The following is a 20,360-nucleotide window of genomic DNA, read 5'->3' on the forward strand; positions in this document are numbered from 1 at the left end:
AGATAGAATATCTACAGGGTGCTCTGCTGTGTGCTGCTGTCACCAATTCCCCAACAGTGAAACACAGAACTCATCTAACTTATAAAGGAAGCAGTAGGGCAGCAAAGTTTCAAGTTGTGGAATACCTGGTTGTAATACCACATTATATTTAGTTTTGACTTCATAATGCATCATCTTGATATACAATAGCTGCCAGCCTGGGACTTCCTATGCAGCTTTTCTTGAATTTTTGATTCTTCTGCTTCCCCCTCATTTCCCCAAGGGCTGCAAAATATATATGCATATATATGCACGTATGTATACATACACACATATAAATACATATGTATACATACACACATGTATATATACATATACATATAGGCTGCCAGATCTAGCTCTGCAGTGGCCCTTGATTTTAGCAAGATGCATTAGTAAAGGCAAGTTCGAGCCTAGAGATCTGGAGTTAGGAGTCAGTAATATATGTGGAGGAGATGAAAACATTACCCTAATGACAGGTGTCTCTCTGGATCATCCTTTGCGTCTGTAGAGGCACTGAAATTAGGGCCTATTCGGGAAGAGGAAGTGAGATTGGGGTAGAAATGAATGATCACCAAGAATGGAAATCTGAAAAGAAAATGCAAATCACATTTGTTTTGGTTTTTTCTCTTTTTTTTTTTAAGGAAATGAAATCAACAGTTATAAATAGGGAGGGTGGGCACGGGAAGATACAAGGGAGGGGATAACAATTGGGATGTAATCTGAATAAATTATAACAAAAAATAAAAAAAATAAGCATAGAAAAAAATTTTCTTAGCAAGAAATATATTTGAGGGCCCTGGTGATGTTAGCCACAGTGGTGGTCTTCATTGAGTTATTTAGAGATGAAATTGGAGAGCTAGGGAGTTGGAGGAGAAAGACTGAACTGGTAGAGCTTTTTCTGTTCTGTGTGCCCTTAACAGACAGCACAGGGACAGAGAGAACCCTGGTGGGGCAGAAGGTAAAAGAAAGCTTTTTGTTTTGATTTGATATGGTTTTATTTGTGTGTGTGTGTGTGTGTGTGTGTGTGTGTGTGTGTGTGTGTGTGTGTGTGAGAGAGAGAGAGAGAGAGAGAGAGAGAGAGAGAGAGAGAGAGAGAGAGAGAGAGAGAGAGAGAAGATAAGATCACAAATATGTGGATTTTAGGGTAATCTATGTTGAAAATAATTTTAAGAAAAGCGGAATTATGATACGAAGTGCCCTTTAAACCCCCCAGAACGCTGTACATCCATGGGCATACCAAGTTGGATTTCACAGTGTGGCATACTGCAATTGAAAAAGCAGCGGGCACAGATGGTAACGCACTACAGGATCAACAGCTCTGCAGAAACGACGTCCCCATTATTGTGAACAGCTGCATAGCATTTGTCACACAGTATGGTAAGTAGCTCAGAGTGTGTGTTCAACTCCTGGAATGTAGGGTGTCATCCTTACAGCTTCTAAGTGGCTCCCCCATTGGAACACATTAGTGCTTTTCCCTTCCTAAGTACACCAGTGAAGACCGAAAGCTCAGTCACTGCTCGGCTCCTCCCACTCCTTCTGCAGCAGCACTCATTCATGCTGGCAAAACTTCCCACCGTGACCTCAGTCCTCCATGTACATGAAAATACTATGCAACTCCTTAAATGAAACAGCATAAAATTCACATAAAAATAGTAAAGACTAGTTTTAGTGGTGAAAATTCTAAAACAAAGCAGAGAGTAGCTAACCGTGGTTAAATATGATTTTTAGAAATAGTAAACCATGGGATAGTACACAAAGTGATGTGCTTTCTGTTAGCGAGCACAGCACACCTGTGTGTTTCTCTCCTTCACCGTGCTATTGGTCAGAAGTTTATATAAGGTATGGTCATTCATTTTAACGACTGGGTTATTTCCTACTGATACTTTTATGAACAACTAGCAGGCAAGAATGATCTGATCTATACCTCCTTCATTAGGTCTCATTTTAATTTTCTGTGATAGTGTGGATTTTCAAGGTTTCCTAGGAAATGACCATTATCATCATATTTATTTTAAAATTATTGTGAAGCCTCAAATTCATTCTTAGTTGTATGCATCATTCACATTCCTAAAAGATAGAAAGCATTTACTGACTTACGTGTTTCTTCATTCATTTCTTTGTGTGGTTCTGACTTAACATTTAGTGCTCTACTGCTTGCTCACATATATATTCATTCTGATATGCATTTTGAATATAATATATTTTTGATGTTTCAAATGATAAAAAAGTACCAATATTTATGAAGTTGCATTATCTTTTTATTCTCTTAGTGGTATTGGTGTTTGGGGTATTTTAAATTAAAAAGAAGACATAAATAGTGAGAAAGGCATAGTAAAACATTGTGTTGTTAAGAGACATGCAGCCGGAGTGAGCACTTCACCTGGGTCACGTGGTCTACCTATGAAACTGATGGCAATGGTAGATGACACCGTGTTAGAGATAAGCACTCTGATATAATGTTGTTTTCAGAAGATAAATTTATAATATGTGTATTTAACCTCTTGTGGCAACAGTATCATCTTATGTGTTTTACCTAAAATGTATTCTCAGTATGTTTTTTATTTTCAATATTTATTGTGTTTGTGCTGCAAATATACTGAGAACTTTCACATAGCTGTGTATGCAGGCCTGACTACAGAGATTGCTTTGCTACCGTAGTGGCGCTAGACTGTTTCAACTATATCATATCATATCATATCATATCATGTCATGTCATGTCATATATCATATCATGTCACATATCATATCATGTCATATCATGTCATATCATATCATGTCATGTCATATCATATCATGTCATATAATATCATGTCATATCATATCATATCATATCATATCATATATCATATCTATCTATCATATGCACATATATATACATACAGAGAGAGAGAGAGACAGAGAGACAGAGACAGAGGGGGGGAGAGAGAGAGAGTGAGAGAATGTTGTTATTTATTCACTTTGCATCCTGACCTCAGCTTTCCTTCCTTCCTTTCCTCCCAGTTCCTGTCTCTTCTTCACCCCAATCCACCCCTTCTCCCCTTCTCCCCAGAAAAGGGGGGCATTCATGGTCATCTACCAGCTCCAGCACATCAAGCCACTGTGAGACTAGGTGCATCCACTTCCACTGAGGCCAGACTAGGCAGAACAGTTAGGCAACAGTGATCTAAAGGCAGGCAGGCAACGTGGTCAGAGACAGTGCCTGTTCCTGCTTTAGGAGTGCCACATGGAGACCCAGCTGCACACCTGCTACCTATGTGCAGATGGCCTAGGTTTGTCCTATGCGTGCTCTCTGCTTGGTGATTCAGTCTCTGTGGGTCCCTATGGGCCCAGGTTAGTTGCCTGTAAGTTTTCTTGTCCTTGACCACTCTGGCTACCTCAATCCTTCCTCCCCTTCTTCCACAGTATTCCTCAAGCTCCATTCAATGTTACTGTGGGTCTCTCCGTGCTACGCTCCTGTCTGCAAGTATAGTAGACTGTCATCAATAGTGTCAGGAGTGGGAATCCTCTTCTGGCATGAGTCTCAACTGGACCAGACATTGGATGGTCTTTCCCTGTAATTCTGCTCCACCCTCATTCCTGAACATCCTGTAGGCAGGACAGATTGTGGATCTAAGGTTTTGTGGCTGGCTTGGTGTCCCAGTCTCTCCATTGGAAGTCTTGTCTAGTTCCAGGAGATGGCTGCTTCAGGCTCCTTATCCACCATTGCTAGGAGACTTAGCTAGGGTCACCCTCATAGGTTCCTGGGAGTTTAACTTGTCCTAGGTTTCTATCTTCTCCCAGGGATGCCCTCTCCAACCCAGTTGTCTCTCCCAGTACTCTTTCCCTCTTTACCCCACCTCATCCCTCCCCTTTCCGTCACCACCCCTAGCCCTCCCAGTCCCGTTCTTCCACACACCACGACCTCCATGTCAAATCCAGCTCCTCTTTTCAGTGAGATTCAAGCTTGGCGACTTGGGCCCTCCTTGCTGCTTAGCTTCGTTGGGTCTGTGGAATATAGCATGGTTGTGATGTGTTTTATAATTAATATCCACTTGTAAGTGAGTACATACCATATTTGTCTTTCTGGGTCTCAGTTATCTTTCTCAGGATATTTTCTAGTTCTATTCATTTGATGGCACATTTCACAATGTCATTCTTTTTAATAGCTGAGTAATATTCTACTGTGTAAATGCACCAGATTTTCTTTATCCATTCTTTGGTTGAGGGACATCGAGGTTGTTTCCAGTTTCTGTCTGAGTAATGCTGCAATGAACATAGTTGAGCAAGTATCCTCTTTGTAGAATCTTCTGGGTTCCATTTATTAATCGTTGATCTTAGTGCCTGAGCACTGAGGGAATTTTGTCCTGTGCCAATGCATTTAAGACTGTTCCCCACTTTCTCTTCTATCAGATTTAGTGTATCTTGTTTTGTTATGGGATCTTTGATCTACTTTAGAGTTGAGCTTTGTACAGGGTGATAGATATAGATCTATTTGTATTTTTTTTTACATGCAGATATCAAGCTAGACCAGCATCATTTGTTGAACATGCTTTCTTTTTTCCATTGTGTAGTTTTAGCTTTGTCAAAAATCAAGTGTCCATAGGCTGTGTAGATTTACTTCTGATTCTTGATTTTATTCTATATATCAACCTGTCAGTTTTTATGCCAGTACCATGTAATTTTTATTGCTATTACTCTATAGTACAGCTTGAAATCAGGGTTGGTGATCTCTCCAGAAGTTCTTTTATTGTATAGGATTGTTTGAGCTAGTCTAGTTTTTTTTTTTTCCATGTGAAATCGAATATTTTTCTTTCAAGGCCTGTAAAGAATTGTATTTGAATCCTGAAAAAGCCTTTGAAAAAATCCAAACCTATCATGATAAATTTTGGAGAGATCAGTGATATAAGGCACATACCTAAACAAAATAAAGGGAATATACAGCGACCTGGTAGTCAATATCAAATTAAATGGAGAGAAACTTAAAGCGATTCTATTAAAGTCCGTGATAAGACAAGGCTGCCCACTCTCTTCATAGCTATTAGATGTAGTACTTGAAGTCCCAGCTAGAGCAATAGGACAACTAACTAAAGGAGATCAAAGGGATACAGACGGGAAAGGAAGAGGTCAAAGCATTGCTATTTGCAAGGGATATGATAGCATACATAAGTGAGCCAGAAAATTCTACCAAGGAATTCCTAAAGCTGATAAACATCTTCAGCAAAGAGTCGGGATACAAAAACAACAACAAAGCAAAGCAAAACAAAACAAACAAACAAACAAAAAACCCAATAGCCCTTCTATATACAAACAGTAAACAGCCTGAGAAAGAAATTAGGGAATCAACCCCCTTCACCATAGCCATAAATAATATAAAATATATTGATGTACCTCTAACCAAACAAGTCAAAGACCTGTATGGAAAGAACTTCAAATATTTGAAGAAAGAAATTGAGGAAGATGTCAGAAGATGGAAATATCTCTCATGCTCATGGATTGGTAGGATTAACATAGTAAAATATGGCCATCTTACCAAAAGCACTCTACAGATTCAACACAATTCCCATCAAAATTCCAATAACTCATATTTTAAAAATTTTATAATGAACACAAATTGTATTAACTTGTGCTTTAGAGTAAAAAAAGCCAATAAAAGATTATTTTTATTTTTAGCAGATTATGGGATTAAAACCTTCACATTATATTCACTAACACAAACTTTTGATAGCAACTTTGGGTACTGCATAGTGGTCAAGTGTTTGCCTCAGAGTCTCTGTAGTAGCCATTACTTGCAATGTTTTAGCTTCTGGGTTAAATTATAAAGGTCAGTTCTTTGTGTTCTTCATGGTAAGTAACATTTTGAAGTTTACCAAGTTAAAATTGTATTTAGACTTAGTTTTTCAATTAAGTGTAGTAGTTAATTCTTAGGGATTTTTTCAATTTTTATAAAATTATATTTAATACTTTTAAACATGTGTGTGTGTGTGTGTGTGTGTGTGTGTGTGTGTGTGTGTGTGTGTGTAGGTCAGAGGGTAGTTGCAGGATTCAGTTCTCTTCTACTTTGTGAGTCCTTGGGATCAAATTTAAGGCTCCAAGGAGGGGAGCAAAAAGGTTTGCTCACTGTGCCATCTTGCCAGCTCTGTTTTTACAATTTCATTCAATCCACTAAAGCTGTTTAATTATTTTACATTAAAAATACCCTTGGGGAGGAATGTTGTCTTCCAGGCAATAGTTAAAATTACTTTGTATAATTTATCTTTGCAGAACTGGTCATTCGCTAAATGCCTTTTGAATTTTCCCATGTTCTTTTCCTGACAGTTATAAAAAGAAAACAAGATTTGACTCTTGGCTCATTAGCTTCTAGGGGCAAGTAATTATGTCTTAGTTGGTCTGTGGTAGAGAGGCTCATAGTTCTAAAGTATACATGGCAGTTTCCCCTCGAGTAGAGGCTGTAACAGACAGCTTTATGGTTGTTTTTTTTAGGAGTGTGTGTGTGTGTGTGTGTGTGTGTGTGTGTGTGTGTGTGTGCGCGCGCACTCGCATGTGCATGTGTATGTGTATGTGTAGTTCAATGTGCGCAGAGTGTAGTATGCAAAGAAAAGACATATACAAGATGCAGGAGGTTAGGCTAGCTTCAGTAGATTTTTAATATATCTTTATGAAATTGTGTAAGCTTTCTCTATAGGCTGTGGGAAAGCTGCATATGGATTTGTAGGGGTCTCACAATAAGACTAACAGACCTGTCTTTTTTGTCATATCATTGACATTCTATGGATAAACTGGGCCTGTGTAAAAACAGGGGCAGGGAGCTGTATAAGGTAATGAAGAAATCCAAGGCACAGATACTAGCGTGCGGGCAGAAAGAAGAGGATCTTTTTAATGTATGTTTAGCGAAGTAAGTTACAAGGATTCTGACTTGGCATAAGGTAAGGAGAAAGCAATGCCATCTATTAGATGCAAGATGTTAAAATGTGATCGGGAGGTAAACTAATGACAGAGCAGGAGATCAAGTCCTTTAGGGTTTTATTTTCTATAGGTTGTGTCTGTCTCTGTGTATGATGCTATATATATGAGTGCACAAATGAATTTTTAAGAATTAAAATCCAGGAAAAAACCAGACACATTATATATGGAGTGATAAGGGTGGATAGCTTCACCTTGGGGATTTCCTAATGTGGCATACGGAGAATAGAAACGGGCCTGGAAAGGGAAAATAAACAGAGCGCTGGGGATTTGGTCATGGGAGGAGAGAAAAGTGGAAATAAGATCATGATGCCACAAAAAGCCATAAGATTAACAGAATTTTTGCATCAGATTCTGGGGATTTGTCAAATACTGCAAGCAGCTGTCATTATCTTGAAACCAAAGGACATCTAGATAGTACTGATGACATGCTTGATGATGGTGCTCCACACCCAGAAAGAAGTAAGATGTCCTGGGAAGACTGTATAGGAATGTGAAGACGTAGAACAGGGACAGTGAGCTCAGCCTGGTTTCACAAGGAAACCATCTGTGGAGGAACCAAGAACTCGCATGTTTGCATCAGCACCACTATCAGTGTCACCTCTGTTACTTTGACTTACATGAAGTGTCTGATAAGTCAGAGAGTTTAAGTTGGAAACACTGGGGAAAGGTGTAGGAAGACAAAGCAAAAAATAATAAACAGATATGTCATGAGAAGATGCTATACCAAAGTTTTATACTGTTGTGTCCAATTGTATGCAAGCATATTTTCCAAAAATACGGAAATTTTTCTCTTGAGGTAAAAATACCTTTGAAAATGATAATACAGAGAACTGGGGAGAGACCCAAAGATGTTCCCTAAGGCTAAGGATGGGGTGGCTTATTCATCGGGTTCACATTTAAAATTGAGGGGTGCGAGGTCTTGGACCTCATGTCTGATAGCTTATTGTGTTATTCCCCACAGAAAAATCTTTTCTGTTCCTAAGATATCAAAGGAGATTATGAGTACAGACGCTTCTCATATAACTTTGTAAATTTTTATCACAGGGTTAGGATGCAAGTACATTTATCAAAAGAATGGTGATCCTTTGCACATACGTGAACTCTTGGAGAGTTTCAAAAAGGATGCAAGAAGTGTTAAGCTGCGAGTTGGAAAACATCAGCTTGAAGATGTGACCGGCGTGCTGAAGTGCTTTCTGTCTGACATCGATGACGCACTCCTCTCAAAGGAGCTCTATCCATACTGGGTCTCCGCATTAGGTAATGAGTGCCCCCGGTCAGGACAGCAAGCCCAGCTTTTAACTTAATACGCAGGCTTCCTTTTAAGTCTTTGATCATCTGAAAATTACTGCATAGCTCTTGTTTTTCTCTTGTCAATAACTGACAGAAATTTTATTCATTTTCTAGGGATTCCACTTAATATGGTAAAGTTGTGTTATATCACATGGAAACTTAGGGAATAGTTTATTAATAGACCAAGGGTTTATTAAAATATTTATTGAATTGTTACTTTTATTAAAATTGTTTTACATACTTTAATTAAAACTAGATCCTTTACTGAAGCATTCCAACAATAAGATCATTTTAAGATTTTTTTACCTTTTGTTGTTTTATAGCTTTTAGTCCACATTTGAAAGAAATATTTGTATTTTTATGTTTTTAGTAAACTACTAACATTTCTCATGTGTCCAAAGTGTTTTCAAAATGCCTATCTTCAATCTTTGTTTACAGTTTTTTAACTTTCAGCTCTTTTATACCATAACAATAAAAATATCTCATGTATATATATATAGAGAGAGAATCTGTTTTTGGAAGGCTTTGGGGGAAAGGCTCTTGAATTTGGCGACCCAAGTCAGTCTTAAGCTGAGCGCATGTCTTTGAAGGGATTGATTCTGACATTGTATCACGAAATAATGGCAGCTTAAAATTTCCCCCGATGCCCTATAGTAATATTAACAAAAAATGTGTAGAATTGTCACTCATAATGTAGTATTTTGTTATTTAACTATCTAATGCAGACACTAGTCTTTGGCTTGCTCCCAAGCATTTCTCTAATCAAGAGAGGCAACTGTAGTCCCAAGGAAAGATGGCAGTATAATTTCCTGGGTTGTAAACTGTTTTGTTAGATACTGTATCCCCAAAAGGGCAGTTTCCTTGCAGTACTCTAAAGCATCATGAATAACTATGAAATTATAATATATCTAATTTTTAATATAAACTTTTTGTTTCTATGTAAAATCATTCATGATAAATAGCCAATAAGTCTTTGCTTTTTGTGGAGAGAAGTCTTCCCTGTTGTTAGCTGACCCAGAAGAGGTACTTAGCAAGTGTCAAGCCTATTTCAGAAAGTAAAGTTTTCATCTTTGACTTGGGGATGAGTTATTTGAGAATTTTCTTGGAGACATCTTTGAGCTAGACACTATAGGGGTTCTCCTATAAGGTCACCTAAAATCATGGTTTACAGTGAGATCCAAGTACACATTCAAAAATGGCAGAGAGAGAGAGAGAGAGAGAGAGAGAGAGAGAGAGAGAGAGAGAGAGAGAGAGAGAGAGAGAGAGAGAGATTGGGTCTATAAGCAAACAATGTATTTTAAAAGATTACCCTGCGGATAACAAATAATTATAAAATTATTTGGTGGTTGGATATTTTCCCTTCCCGCTTTTCCAGAGTCACATACATATTTCCTTTTATGGATCTCATCCTTGGAAATGTGTCTCAGTTCCTGTATCGCCAGAGGTCTTACAGAACTTTTCAAGTGACTGTATTGTTTTAAAGAATCTTTGGGTTGTCTTGGCTCTTCATGAGTAATACCTATGCAGGGCTCAGCAGGGAATTAAAGCGAGTAGCTTCCAAAGGTCACTGGGGATTGAACCTGAAGAGTAAGTGCAAGGTCAGCAGAAGTTGCTGCTACAAAGAGTGGCTGGTATTTCCCATGTCAGCTAATAGATTGGACTGAGCTGCCAGTGCACTTCACCTGAATCCTACAGTGTGCAAAGTTCCCAGCCCTCAGTTATGACAGAGGTTTGTCTTCTGTAGCTAAGAGGAGAGAAGGCAGTCCTTTCTCATTGTCCTTTGATGGGCCAATTAATTTCTCTTCACAACAATGGCAGGCGGTCCATTATCTTCTAAATCTGAATTATGGTGTTGAGACCCAGACGCCACCTCTTCCACATGGTTCTTTTTTTTTCATCTGGGATTTGAAGGCCGCCGGGCTGGGAACAGGCCCTTTATGTAGATCAAAGTTCTGGGATGGCTCGTAGGTTTGGAAAGATATTTAGGATTTCATAAGGAAAAGGGGTCAGAATATCATTTTCACATACAAATGGTGCAGCTCTTCTCTAGTCAGAAGTAATGCACCTTTGACTTGGCTTTTCAATGTGTGCTAAAGTTTGCTGAATTTTGTTGAATGTATTCCTGTTAAGTTGGAAAAGTCCATAAAATGAGCTGTATAAAAACCCTTTTGCCCTCCCATTTGAAAGTGCTTGATTTTAAACTACAAATTTTAAGAACTAGAATGTATGACTGTGTGAATCTTGTGCAAATATGTTGGTTAATTTTTTTTTTCAGAATTATAGTCAATTGTGTTAAAAGTTGGAGTATTTTTTCTCTTGAAACCTGACTATATCATTTAGAGTAATATTGAAAAATACATTTACAATATAAATGATTAGCTTAAATATAAAGCATTCTCTCCTTAGATACACAGGATGAAAAGGAACGAACTGAAAAATACAGAGCATTTATACGCACTCTCCCAGGGGTCAGCAGAGTAACACTGGCAGCTATAATTGAACACCTTTACAGGTAGGTGGACCTCTGAAATTTCTGAGCATCTTAAAGCGTGACTGCTGTCCATATGGCATTATCTTTTAAACTTAAAGTTGTGTAGGTAACCTTCCATGTCTTCCTGCAAAGCCTTCAAGTCTTAAGAACTGTTACTTTACCCTACATTTTTGTAATTAAGGTATATTTACAGTTGAATATGTTGGAAGTGCTCTTAAATAAATAAGAAATAATTTCATATATCACCCCCTTTGAACTCAGTTAATGAGCAGGAGATTTAAAGGTGTTTGGAGTGTGAAATTGGAGAAAGACTGATTTTCTTATTGTAGACTATAAACATAGCAAGTATTAAAGAGACTTGTTTTTGTGTATAATATATGTGGACAGATGTATAAGGAGGGGATTTTATACACGATGCATGGCGCTACAGAGGAGACTGGGTGACTGAATACTGAAGGCCATCGCTCTGTAGTAGGGAGGCACCGGACTTGTGAATTCTACAAACTTGTGGTTTACCTGTTTTTTTTTTTTTAATAAAAGTAGCTGATATGAAAAATTATTTAGAAATATTCTCCAGTACTTGTCTTTGGCAACCAAGTATTCTCTTGTGACATCCAAACTGTTATGGTAAAAATGATTTTTTTAGGGGTTTCTTTAGCTCCTCCTTTTTGTTGGTCAGGATTGAGAATATTAAGCCGGACTCCATACTGGGCTATATCTCCAGCCTAGAAAAGGTACACTTACATTGCGTCATACAGATAAATATATGATAGTCTGTAACAAAATGTAACATACAGTTTTAGGATTAAGTCAGAGAAAATGAAGGTGTCAGTATGTGGTGAGCTCTAGGGAATGTCTGCACTTCAGGGAATTCTTCAGTGTTAGGGAGACATATGAACTGTCTGTGTAACAAAGATGCATACAAGGGGTCATAGCTACTCAGGAAGCTGTGAAGAATTGCTTGATCATAGGAGGTCAGGAACGTCCTGAGTAAGCTTGTCTAATCAAGCAAGCAAGCAAGCAAGCAAGCAAGGAAGCAAGCAAAAGACTGAAGAAAAGCCCAATATATGGGTGGAATGTATCTTCTGAGCCATATGAGTACAAGGTGACAAGACATTTATAGTAGCCTGGCAGGAGGTTGTGAAAGCCTTTGTAAGTCATCTGTGGGCACTTGGATCTTATAAGAAATGAGTACTGTAATCTGCCTTAGCATAGGAGCTCCTCTAACAGGAACACAGGAGAAGAGACAGGGAAGGCTAAATGCAAGCACTGTAAGAGGGCTGGTCATGAAATACTGGGCAACAGCAATATCTGGGTACCAAGAACTAAAGAAAACAATCTGCAGTGGACACAGTTTTTCCCCCCAAACTTAAGGTTATCAGAGAAACTAAATGTATTGACAGGTAAAGAGATTCACGAAGGGATGATTTTACTGAATCAGTCTCAAAAAAATTTGGGGATTGGGTAATGTCATTAAAGTGTGGGTCACCTTGGAGGCTGTCAGGTTGATACAGCGTTTAATGCAATACCTGACCTGGATAATAACTCACTTTTGCTAATGGTAGCAACCACTTAATTCCACCCAGCATGTATTCATGATGCACTATGGTGTGATTAAAGCAAGAGTCTCTGACTGAGATTCTAGCAACAGAGACACAGATAACTTTTTTAAAGATATTTACAGTCTAGTGTGATAAAAGTGCAGTAGTAGTTTTGAACAGTGCTTGCAGTTGTTGCTTCTTCCTTTGTTAAATTCCAGCTGCTTTTCCATCTTGTAAATCGTGTATGATGATTTCACTTTCTTTATCTAATCCCTGCTATGCAATTTTGCATTTTATTATGGATTTCTGACATTATCATATGTTTTACTGTCATGTTTAATCCCTTTTGTGTGCATCTCTAGAGTCTATACCTAGGAGCACCTCAGTCAAGAATAGGTCGCTCTCTCTTGGTGTGTGTGTGTGTGTGTGTGTGTGTGTGTGTGTGTGTGTGTGTGTGTGTCCACTGTAATTAAGTCAAGTCAAGCAGCTGCTCTATATTCAGTTAGTGAAAACTCACTGAAGATCAGGAACACGTATTTGAACTTGCGCGTCTCATTGGATATTTTATCCTTATAGCTCCCCCTTGTGGGGATGACAGCTGTTGTGAAGCATGCTTATCTTGTATGGGTGACTAGGTAAAGTGCTCTTTACAGTATCGAAACGCTATAGTTTACTAAGTAAAAGAATTAATTTACTTGTCATTATCTATTTATGTTATAAAGGCAATCTTGGGGCCGGAGAGAGCTCATCAGTTGAGATCCCTTACTGATCACGCAGAACTCTGAGGTCCATTCCATTGCCAGCACACACGTGACATCCCAACATGTCCTGGAACTCCAGTTCCTGGAGATTCAGTTCCTCTTCTTGTCTACATGTGAGCATCAGGCACACATGGTGCATATACATACATGTGGCTAAAACTCCAGTAAAATGAAATAAAATATAATAATAAATGATAAAATAAAGGTATTCTTAATAGTTTCTGAGATAAAGATGGCCTTATGTTTTAATTTTACATTTGCTTTTTTGAGATGCAGTGAGTGGTAATCCTGTTTTGAGTAGCTTGATGAAAACCTGTTACAAAAGGACTTTAAGTCATATAGAACTATTTAAGTTTGTTTCTATTAAAAGGGAAGTAGGCGCGTCATCGAGTCTAGGTTAGTGTAGCAGCCCCTCTGATGGGGTTGGCTGGTTAATGATAGATAAACAGCCAGATAACTGTTGCTGGCTTTAATAAGAGCCAGAGAGTCTGTTTATTTGGCTGAGTGTGCACTTTATAGAAACTGTAGCCTTGCCTACAACCTGAAACCCCTCAGTACAGGTCTAACAAGCCCTGTTAAAGCTTGTACCATCTTGACTTGCTGCCCTCCCCTCTCTTTCACGTATGATGCAGCTGCATCCACTGTTTCAGACCAGGACTTCTATATTTTTCTGCTCTAGGCATAGTTTGTTCACGAGCTGCCGCTGTTTATATGTTGTCAATCTCTGAGTACTAGGCATCACTCCACTTAACTCTTCTTCTGTTCTTAACTGGACTATAAGTCTGTCTTTAAATCTTCACTCAACCATTATTTTGAAGAGCTTCATACTCTGTGTACATTTAAAATTATAACTGAGGATTTTACTTATATTTTTATGAAATTCTTGAATACAAGTATGGCATAATGAGATATACTTTCTTCCTACAGGGTTCAGAAATGCTCAGAAATCAATCACATGAATGCCCATAACTTGGCATTGGTCTTTTCATCCTGCTTATTTCAAACTAAGGGACAAACTAGTGAAGAAGTCAATGTAATTGAAGACTTAATTAATAATTATGTTGAAATATTTGAGGTAAGAATTATATGTCCTATCTTTGCTACAATAAATTAATAAACATTCAGGTCTATGTAAATATTTAAAATAGATACTTTAAAGGATAGTTGGGTTTGATGTGCTTAGATATAATTGGCTTTTAAAACAGTAACCATTTAAATGTAGCAGCAGCTTTTAAATATTTTCACCATCTGTTGTCTGTTGGACAGCATACTATTTACAGGCTTGTGTGTGTGTGTGTTTTCTTTTCACTGTGTATATGCATTAAGTATGTCTACCGAGAGGTGTGAAGTTATGAATTTAACAAATTCAGTGATCAACAAAAGCCTGTTAAATGTTGCAATTGAAATCACTCCTGAGTGGTGTGTGTGTTTCACTGGGCTCCAATTGGAGGATCATTCGGAAGCATTACCTTATGGCTCCTACTGGGGCCTCACTGGTATTTATTTCACTCTTCAGTTTGCAGTTCTCAGAAGTGAGTATATTTATGTTTTATCACTAAACTACAACAATAGGGATGCTTTTATAGTTTAAGGAAGATAAAATGTAGAAAATAAGGCCAGGCTTTTGTGGCTCTGGGTAAAAGTCCATTCTGGTATGTAAATAACTCTCACACCACCTCTTTGGTCTAGAGAAAGCTTGCTCAACTATTACTTTCTTGAGCTCTGTGGGTGCAGATGTACCAGACAAAACCAGATGAGTTGGTGTGGAAGTTTAATAATATTGAGAATTTATTTATTTATTTATTTGCTATAATTATCCACAGGATTCCTTAGCAAAGGAAAATGGATGATTTTTTTTCCCAATATAACAGTTTGTATTTTAATTTTTAGGAAAGTTCATCCCCGAACTGTCTTTTCATTGCTCTTTTGTCTCTTCCTCATTTCCTCCTCTTTGTTTGTTGTTTTTGTTTTTTAATCAACAGCAGCTTCTTTCAAATGATCTGATGCTGAGATAAACAAAATAGATGTGGCTTTATATGCTATCTCTATTATGTTAATAAAGCTAAATTGTTACCTTCATGGTTTTCTTGAACTTACGTTTTTGTTAAAAGTTTAATAAGCCCCTAAGTAATATTTGGGTTTGAGTGGTAGACCATGTTTCTCACTTGCAAGCACTTTCAGAAACTGCCCATGGGAACCGTTGCCTGTAAATTGCTATGGTTTTCCATGAGTAGACTCTCGATCTGATGGGATATCACCAAAGCATGTTCTGAGCCTTAATAAGCTCAGTCCAGTTGGCTTCATGTTGCCCTAGTTGTGGGCTCATGTGATCAAGATGATGGTAACCAGAGCCATCCTGGTCTGCTTGCAGTTTGTTGTTACTTAAATTCCTGAGGATCTAGGTGAGGAAGAGCACCCTTGCTCTGTGTACTCTATGTTATTAGAATATTCCAAATTATATTTTAAACAGGTTAAAGAAGACCAAGTCAAACAAATGGACATAGAAAATAGCTTTATAACCAAGTGGAAAGACACTCAAGTGAGTAGTAAGAGTTAGTCTCTAAAGACTTTAAAAAACAAAGCTTTTGTGAATACGTTTGTGCTGTGTGTTCAAGTTTCTATTCTAAGCAAAGTAAAAGAGCCTGATGAAGGAGTGGGGCAACTCTGAAGCCGATGAACACATGCGGGGCATGTTAATATAACTTTAAATATTAAGTAAGCAATTATTCCTATTTACTAAAAACAAAACCACTAGTGGCCATGCCAGTGGGTGTCAAAGGAAGCATTTAAAGCCAAAGAAATACCAGAATAAATTGCAAACTTGCATAATGATTTTATCCCTTATGCTTAGGGAATTATAAATGATTCCTTACATGCTTCTGCTCTGCATGCTTTCAGATGATTGCATTAATGAGACCATTTCTACAGTGACCTGTGTAGTGCATACTAACTTTTGTCTTAAGTCTGCTTTTCTAAATCCCGTCCTGCTTTCCTAGTCATACATTGGATTTGTGTGTTTAAGGATGCACCATGCTTTCCCAGGGTCCTTACCTCGTTTGATGAATTCACCGGAAAGACTTAGGGTTGATCATTAATCATCTTCTGGTAACCAGGAACGATAATGGATTCAGGGCTTCACTGTAAATAATAGAAATGGGTCAAATGTACTCTGTTCACAATTACACTCAGATAATGAGGCAGATTCTTGCTTATTAGTCAGACCCAAAGTTTGCTTCAGTCCTGAAATGTCTGCTTCTAATTAAAAGGATCATTGCAGCTATCATTCTGCATCTAGCAGACGAGTGCATGCTTAGATTCCCCTCCAACTAAAACTCTGATATTAATTACTTAACAAATTATTCCCTCCATTTTCACTGAAAGTAATTAATGCACCTTTCAGAGGAATTAACTTTAACACCAAGCTGAAAATAATCTGGTTTATTATTAGTGCTTATAATTCTCAATTGGTATGGATGCTGTTCAGCCCTGAAATGAAGGGTTGTGAGCCTGAGAGAAATCTTTGGCAATCGAATCTATATCGTTATTGCCTGAGTATCTATCTGCTTGTTATTTCACAGCAAAGAAATGAGTTAGGGACACTTTGGATTTACCATAAGTAAAACAGTTATTTAGAAAGGCAATAAGAATAATGTGAAAATTTTGGCTCTTTCTGCTTAAGTCTTGTTTCAGTCTATTTAAACCTTTGTTTCGCAGCATTATCTTTACCTTATTTTTATTTCTTAGCTACTTTCCTATTTGGCTCACTCTGAGTTGTTTGTGCATATGCCTTCTTTAATTTTTAAAATGCTTTGTTCTTGCTGTGATGTTCATACAAACAGCGAAAAGCAAAAATGTCAGCTGTATCTTTCTTCCCAGAAATTGTGTGGAGGATCAAAACTTAGAAACATTGGAAATAAGCTTTTCTGTGCATATAGACACAAAAACGAGAGTACTTTATTTTTGTCCCCCAGATTTAACTCACTCAATTTTAAGTCAGGGAAATTTAAATTCAGATTGGTTACATCTCAGAATATTTTAAAATATTGGTGGTAGATGTTTCAAGTGGTTAGACAGTGGATTTATTAAAAAATATAAAAAATATAAATAAAAATTTGGTTCTTTAGCTTCTGTTTTATTCTGTTGGTCTGTACTGTGCTGTCATGCTCTTTTCCTTTTCCTTTTAACTTGTTCATTTAGTCTTTGGGCATGTAATGACTCAATTAAGCATTCTTAAATGCTTCAGGAAGGATAATACAAACTAAAACACCTGCTTGTCTACTTTAATCTAATATTTTACTTTTCCATTCCTTGCTAAATTACCTTCCCTGTTTATAACTGTAGTTGAGCGCTGATATGACTTACTTCCCCTTTTCTGTGTTAGAGTGTGTCAACTGCATGAATATTCAGCAATGCTTATTTTGTCTTTCATGATCATGTGCACAGAAATTAAGAACTTTACATACTCTGTGGCTCCTAAACTCTTCTCAGATGGAGGCTACATCCATTCTAGAATCATTGCTTCAGTGTTTGAAGACACTAAAGCCTTGAGTATGATATTTTTAAAAAATCATATTGTGATTGCTTTTGCTATCAATACCATTAGTTCAGCGTCTAAACTCTAGAAAATGTTGTCTGTATTCAAGAACATTTTGAAATAAGTAATACAGGAGATATTGAGCTAATTTCATTGCTGTACGTTTTTGAGAAGTATGACAAGCATTTTGCAACCGTCTTAGGTGCCATATCTGAGGTTTGTGATGTACTTACATGTGCTGTCTTCACATCTGCCCTTTCCAGGTGTCCCAGGCTGGGGACTTACTAATTGAAGTGTATGTGGAAAGGAAGGAACCTGACTGTAGTATTATAATTCGGGTGAGTCCTAAAAAACAGTACAGAGAATGCCACTGGGATCCTAAGAGCTGGTGTTCACCGGCATATTTTTACAGCATGTTGTGTAGTTTAGGCTCTCTTCAGTTCAGTGACTAATGGCAATATTGACCTTTCCTAGCCATATCTTCTAAGAATCTAGTAGTTTAGCAGTTTAGAAGAGAGCATCATCTGTGTGTTAGTTAAGGTTTTTCTATAGGTTCTAAAAAACAAACTGAACTCCAATACGTGCTCTTCTCTTACCTAAAATGTAGTCTAAATGTATATAAGCACATAGCAAATTATTTTCCAAAAAATCTGCTCAATAAGTAGCTGGTATTTTTATCATCATCATCATCATCATCATCATCATCATCATCGTCATTATCATCATCATCATCATCGTCGTCGTCATCATCATCATCGTCCATTCTTATTTCTTATACTCCAACATTTAAACTTAAATATTAAGTAATTCTTTCTTTTCTTTGACCTGAGTTACAAATAGATGTTTTTAATTCTATTATGTTCAAAATTAGTCATTTTTAGGGAAAGTAGCGGTGCTATGTTCTTGCTTGGTAAGATGCTTTTTCTTGTGTAAAGATTACACATTTTTCCACATAACAGAAATTCACTTTATTACCTGTTTTAAACTCTAAGGTATTAAAATATATGGTGAATATTAACTTAGATAATTTGAGTGGTTATGTTTTATGACCATATGTCATTAGCTGCCTGGCTATGAGACATGGAACTGGAACGTGGTCATGGACTGTATGATCAGATCTGTGGGAGACATTTTTTCCTCATGGTCACATCATAGCTCTTATTGTGAAGGTGTGAATGTGATGATAATGAATATAAAAAGCTATTACAAATCAAATTACAGGTTTAATCACTTAACAAAAGTCTATTGTTGGTGTTAGATGATATATATGTGCATACATACTCTGTAAAAAATATAGATAATCTTTTAGGTGTTTTAATTTTTAAATTTTGTCTTTCTAACGAAGTTGTACTGATTATTACAATTGGGCAAACTTCTCATATTTTCTCACTATATCTAAATAAAAGACTATATAACCCCAAATGATCTTGAAAAGCTAAACAGCAGCAACCAACGCTTCAGCCATATTCAGTGCCATTTGTATATTGCTTTAAGATGGCAACACCATGTTGCTGTATTTATACTGTTGATGTTGGTCTCATGCCCTGGAGGCAGGTAATAGACCAAGTTTTGGGGACTGGCAGGTGGTAATTAAAAGACATTAAGGACACAGCACAAACCTGGATCATTGTAACCCAAAGCTGATATTCCTTATACTGCTGTGTGCATTCCATACATACATCACTGCTTTCCCGGGGGTGGAGTTCAAGGCACATCCTGCCACCTATTTCAGATACTTCATTTCTCACTTGCTTGCAGTTATTTAGGAAGGTGTGATGTTTCTTTTTAAGAAAATCTTTCCAAGGCTAGAGAAATGGCTCAGCAGTTAAGAGCACTGGCTGCCCTTCATTGACACCCCAGTTTGGTTCCCAGAATCCACATGGTGGCTCACACCATCTGTAAATTCGGTTTTAGGGAATCTGAATCCTTTTCTTGTCTCAGTTGGTATCAGTCATGCACGTGGTGCACAAACATACATGTAGGAAAAACAGCCAAATACATAACATGGTAAAGTTAAACTAAAAAAATCATTTAGAGCAGTGAAGATTTAGGGCATCATGGAATCACTCAGCTGCTTCGTGTTCTCCATGCTGTTTCTGGATGCTGAGATCCTTTGTAAGTTACAATGCTTTGAGCTTCTATAAATAGAAAATGATTATGTTTCATTGTGTAATTAATGTATTTCATAAATGAAGCCCTGAATTTTATGAAGAGAGAATGAGTGAGTTACTTATAGTGATGTGTATGTGCACATGTGCATGCGCATACACACACACACACACACACACACACACACACACACACACACAGGACTGATCAACAAATCTAATGAAATTTTAAGTTAGGATATTCTTTTGCTCAAAAATGCAAAGTAAGTTACAGTTGCAATGTTCTAATTATTAATGTCTCACCAGTGGATTTTAGCTAAATAAAACCTTGTTGTTTTTGAATACTTTTTAATCACAATTGTCAAGTCCTAAACTAAGAAAAAACTAACAGAAACTCCAGAGTCCCCGAAAAGGTAACATGTGTATACAGTGGCCTCTGCCTTTGAGACCTTTGTGGATCTGTGTCCCAGACTGGCACTGCAGAATTGTCTTAATCCCGAATTACTATCTTGAATGTACATTGTATATTGGTATGCCACCATCTGTCACTTGGCATGGCAGAGAACACCACAGACACCAAAGCCCTGGGGCTTCTTGGCATGACGGATACTATTTAATCATCTTCATATTATTTAGAGTTCAGGCTGAACAAACCATGTAACTCTCCACTCT

The 20,360-nt window shown here is 37.5% G+C and overlaps 1 protein-coding gene across 4 annotated transcripts in view; it reads left to right on the forward strand.

Moving 5' to 3' along the window:
- ARAP2 (ArfGAP with RhoGAP domain, ankyrin repeat and PH domain 2) overlaps positions 1 to 20,360 on the forward strand; it is a 160,484-nt gene that overhangs the window by 105,595 nt on the left and 34,529 nt on the right. For 3 of the 4 annotated variants that reach the window (XM_084797766.1, XM_084797768.1, XM_084797767.1), the window contains exons 20-25: positions 1,235 to 1,398; positions 8,008 to 8,220; positions 10,660 to 10,765; positions 13,974 to 14,121; positions 15,517 to 15,585; positions 17,844 to 17,918. In XM_084797766.1, coding sequence (XP_084653892.1) covers positions 1,235 to 1,398; positions 8,008 to 8,220; positions 10,660 to 10,765; positions 13,974 to 14,121; positions 15,517 to 15,585; positions 17,844 to 17,918 — 775 coding nt within the window. The remainder of the gene's footprint in view (positions 1 to 1,234; positions 1,399 to 8,007; positions 8,221 to 10,659; positions 10,766 to 13,973; positions 14,122 to 15,516; positions 15,586 to 17,843; positions 17,919 to 20,360) is intronic. The other variant, XM_084797769.1, reaches the window with a different exon arrangement.

Source organism: Acomys minous (genome assembly GCF_964271855.1).
Source record: "Acomys minous genome assembly, chromosome: 10".
NCBI lineage: Eukaryota > Metazoa > Chordata > Mammalia > Rodentia > Muridae > Acomys > Acomys minous.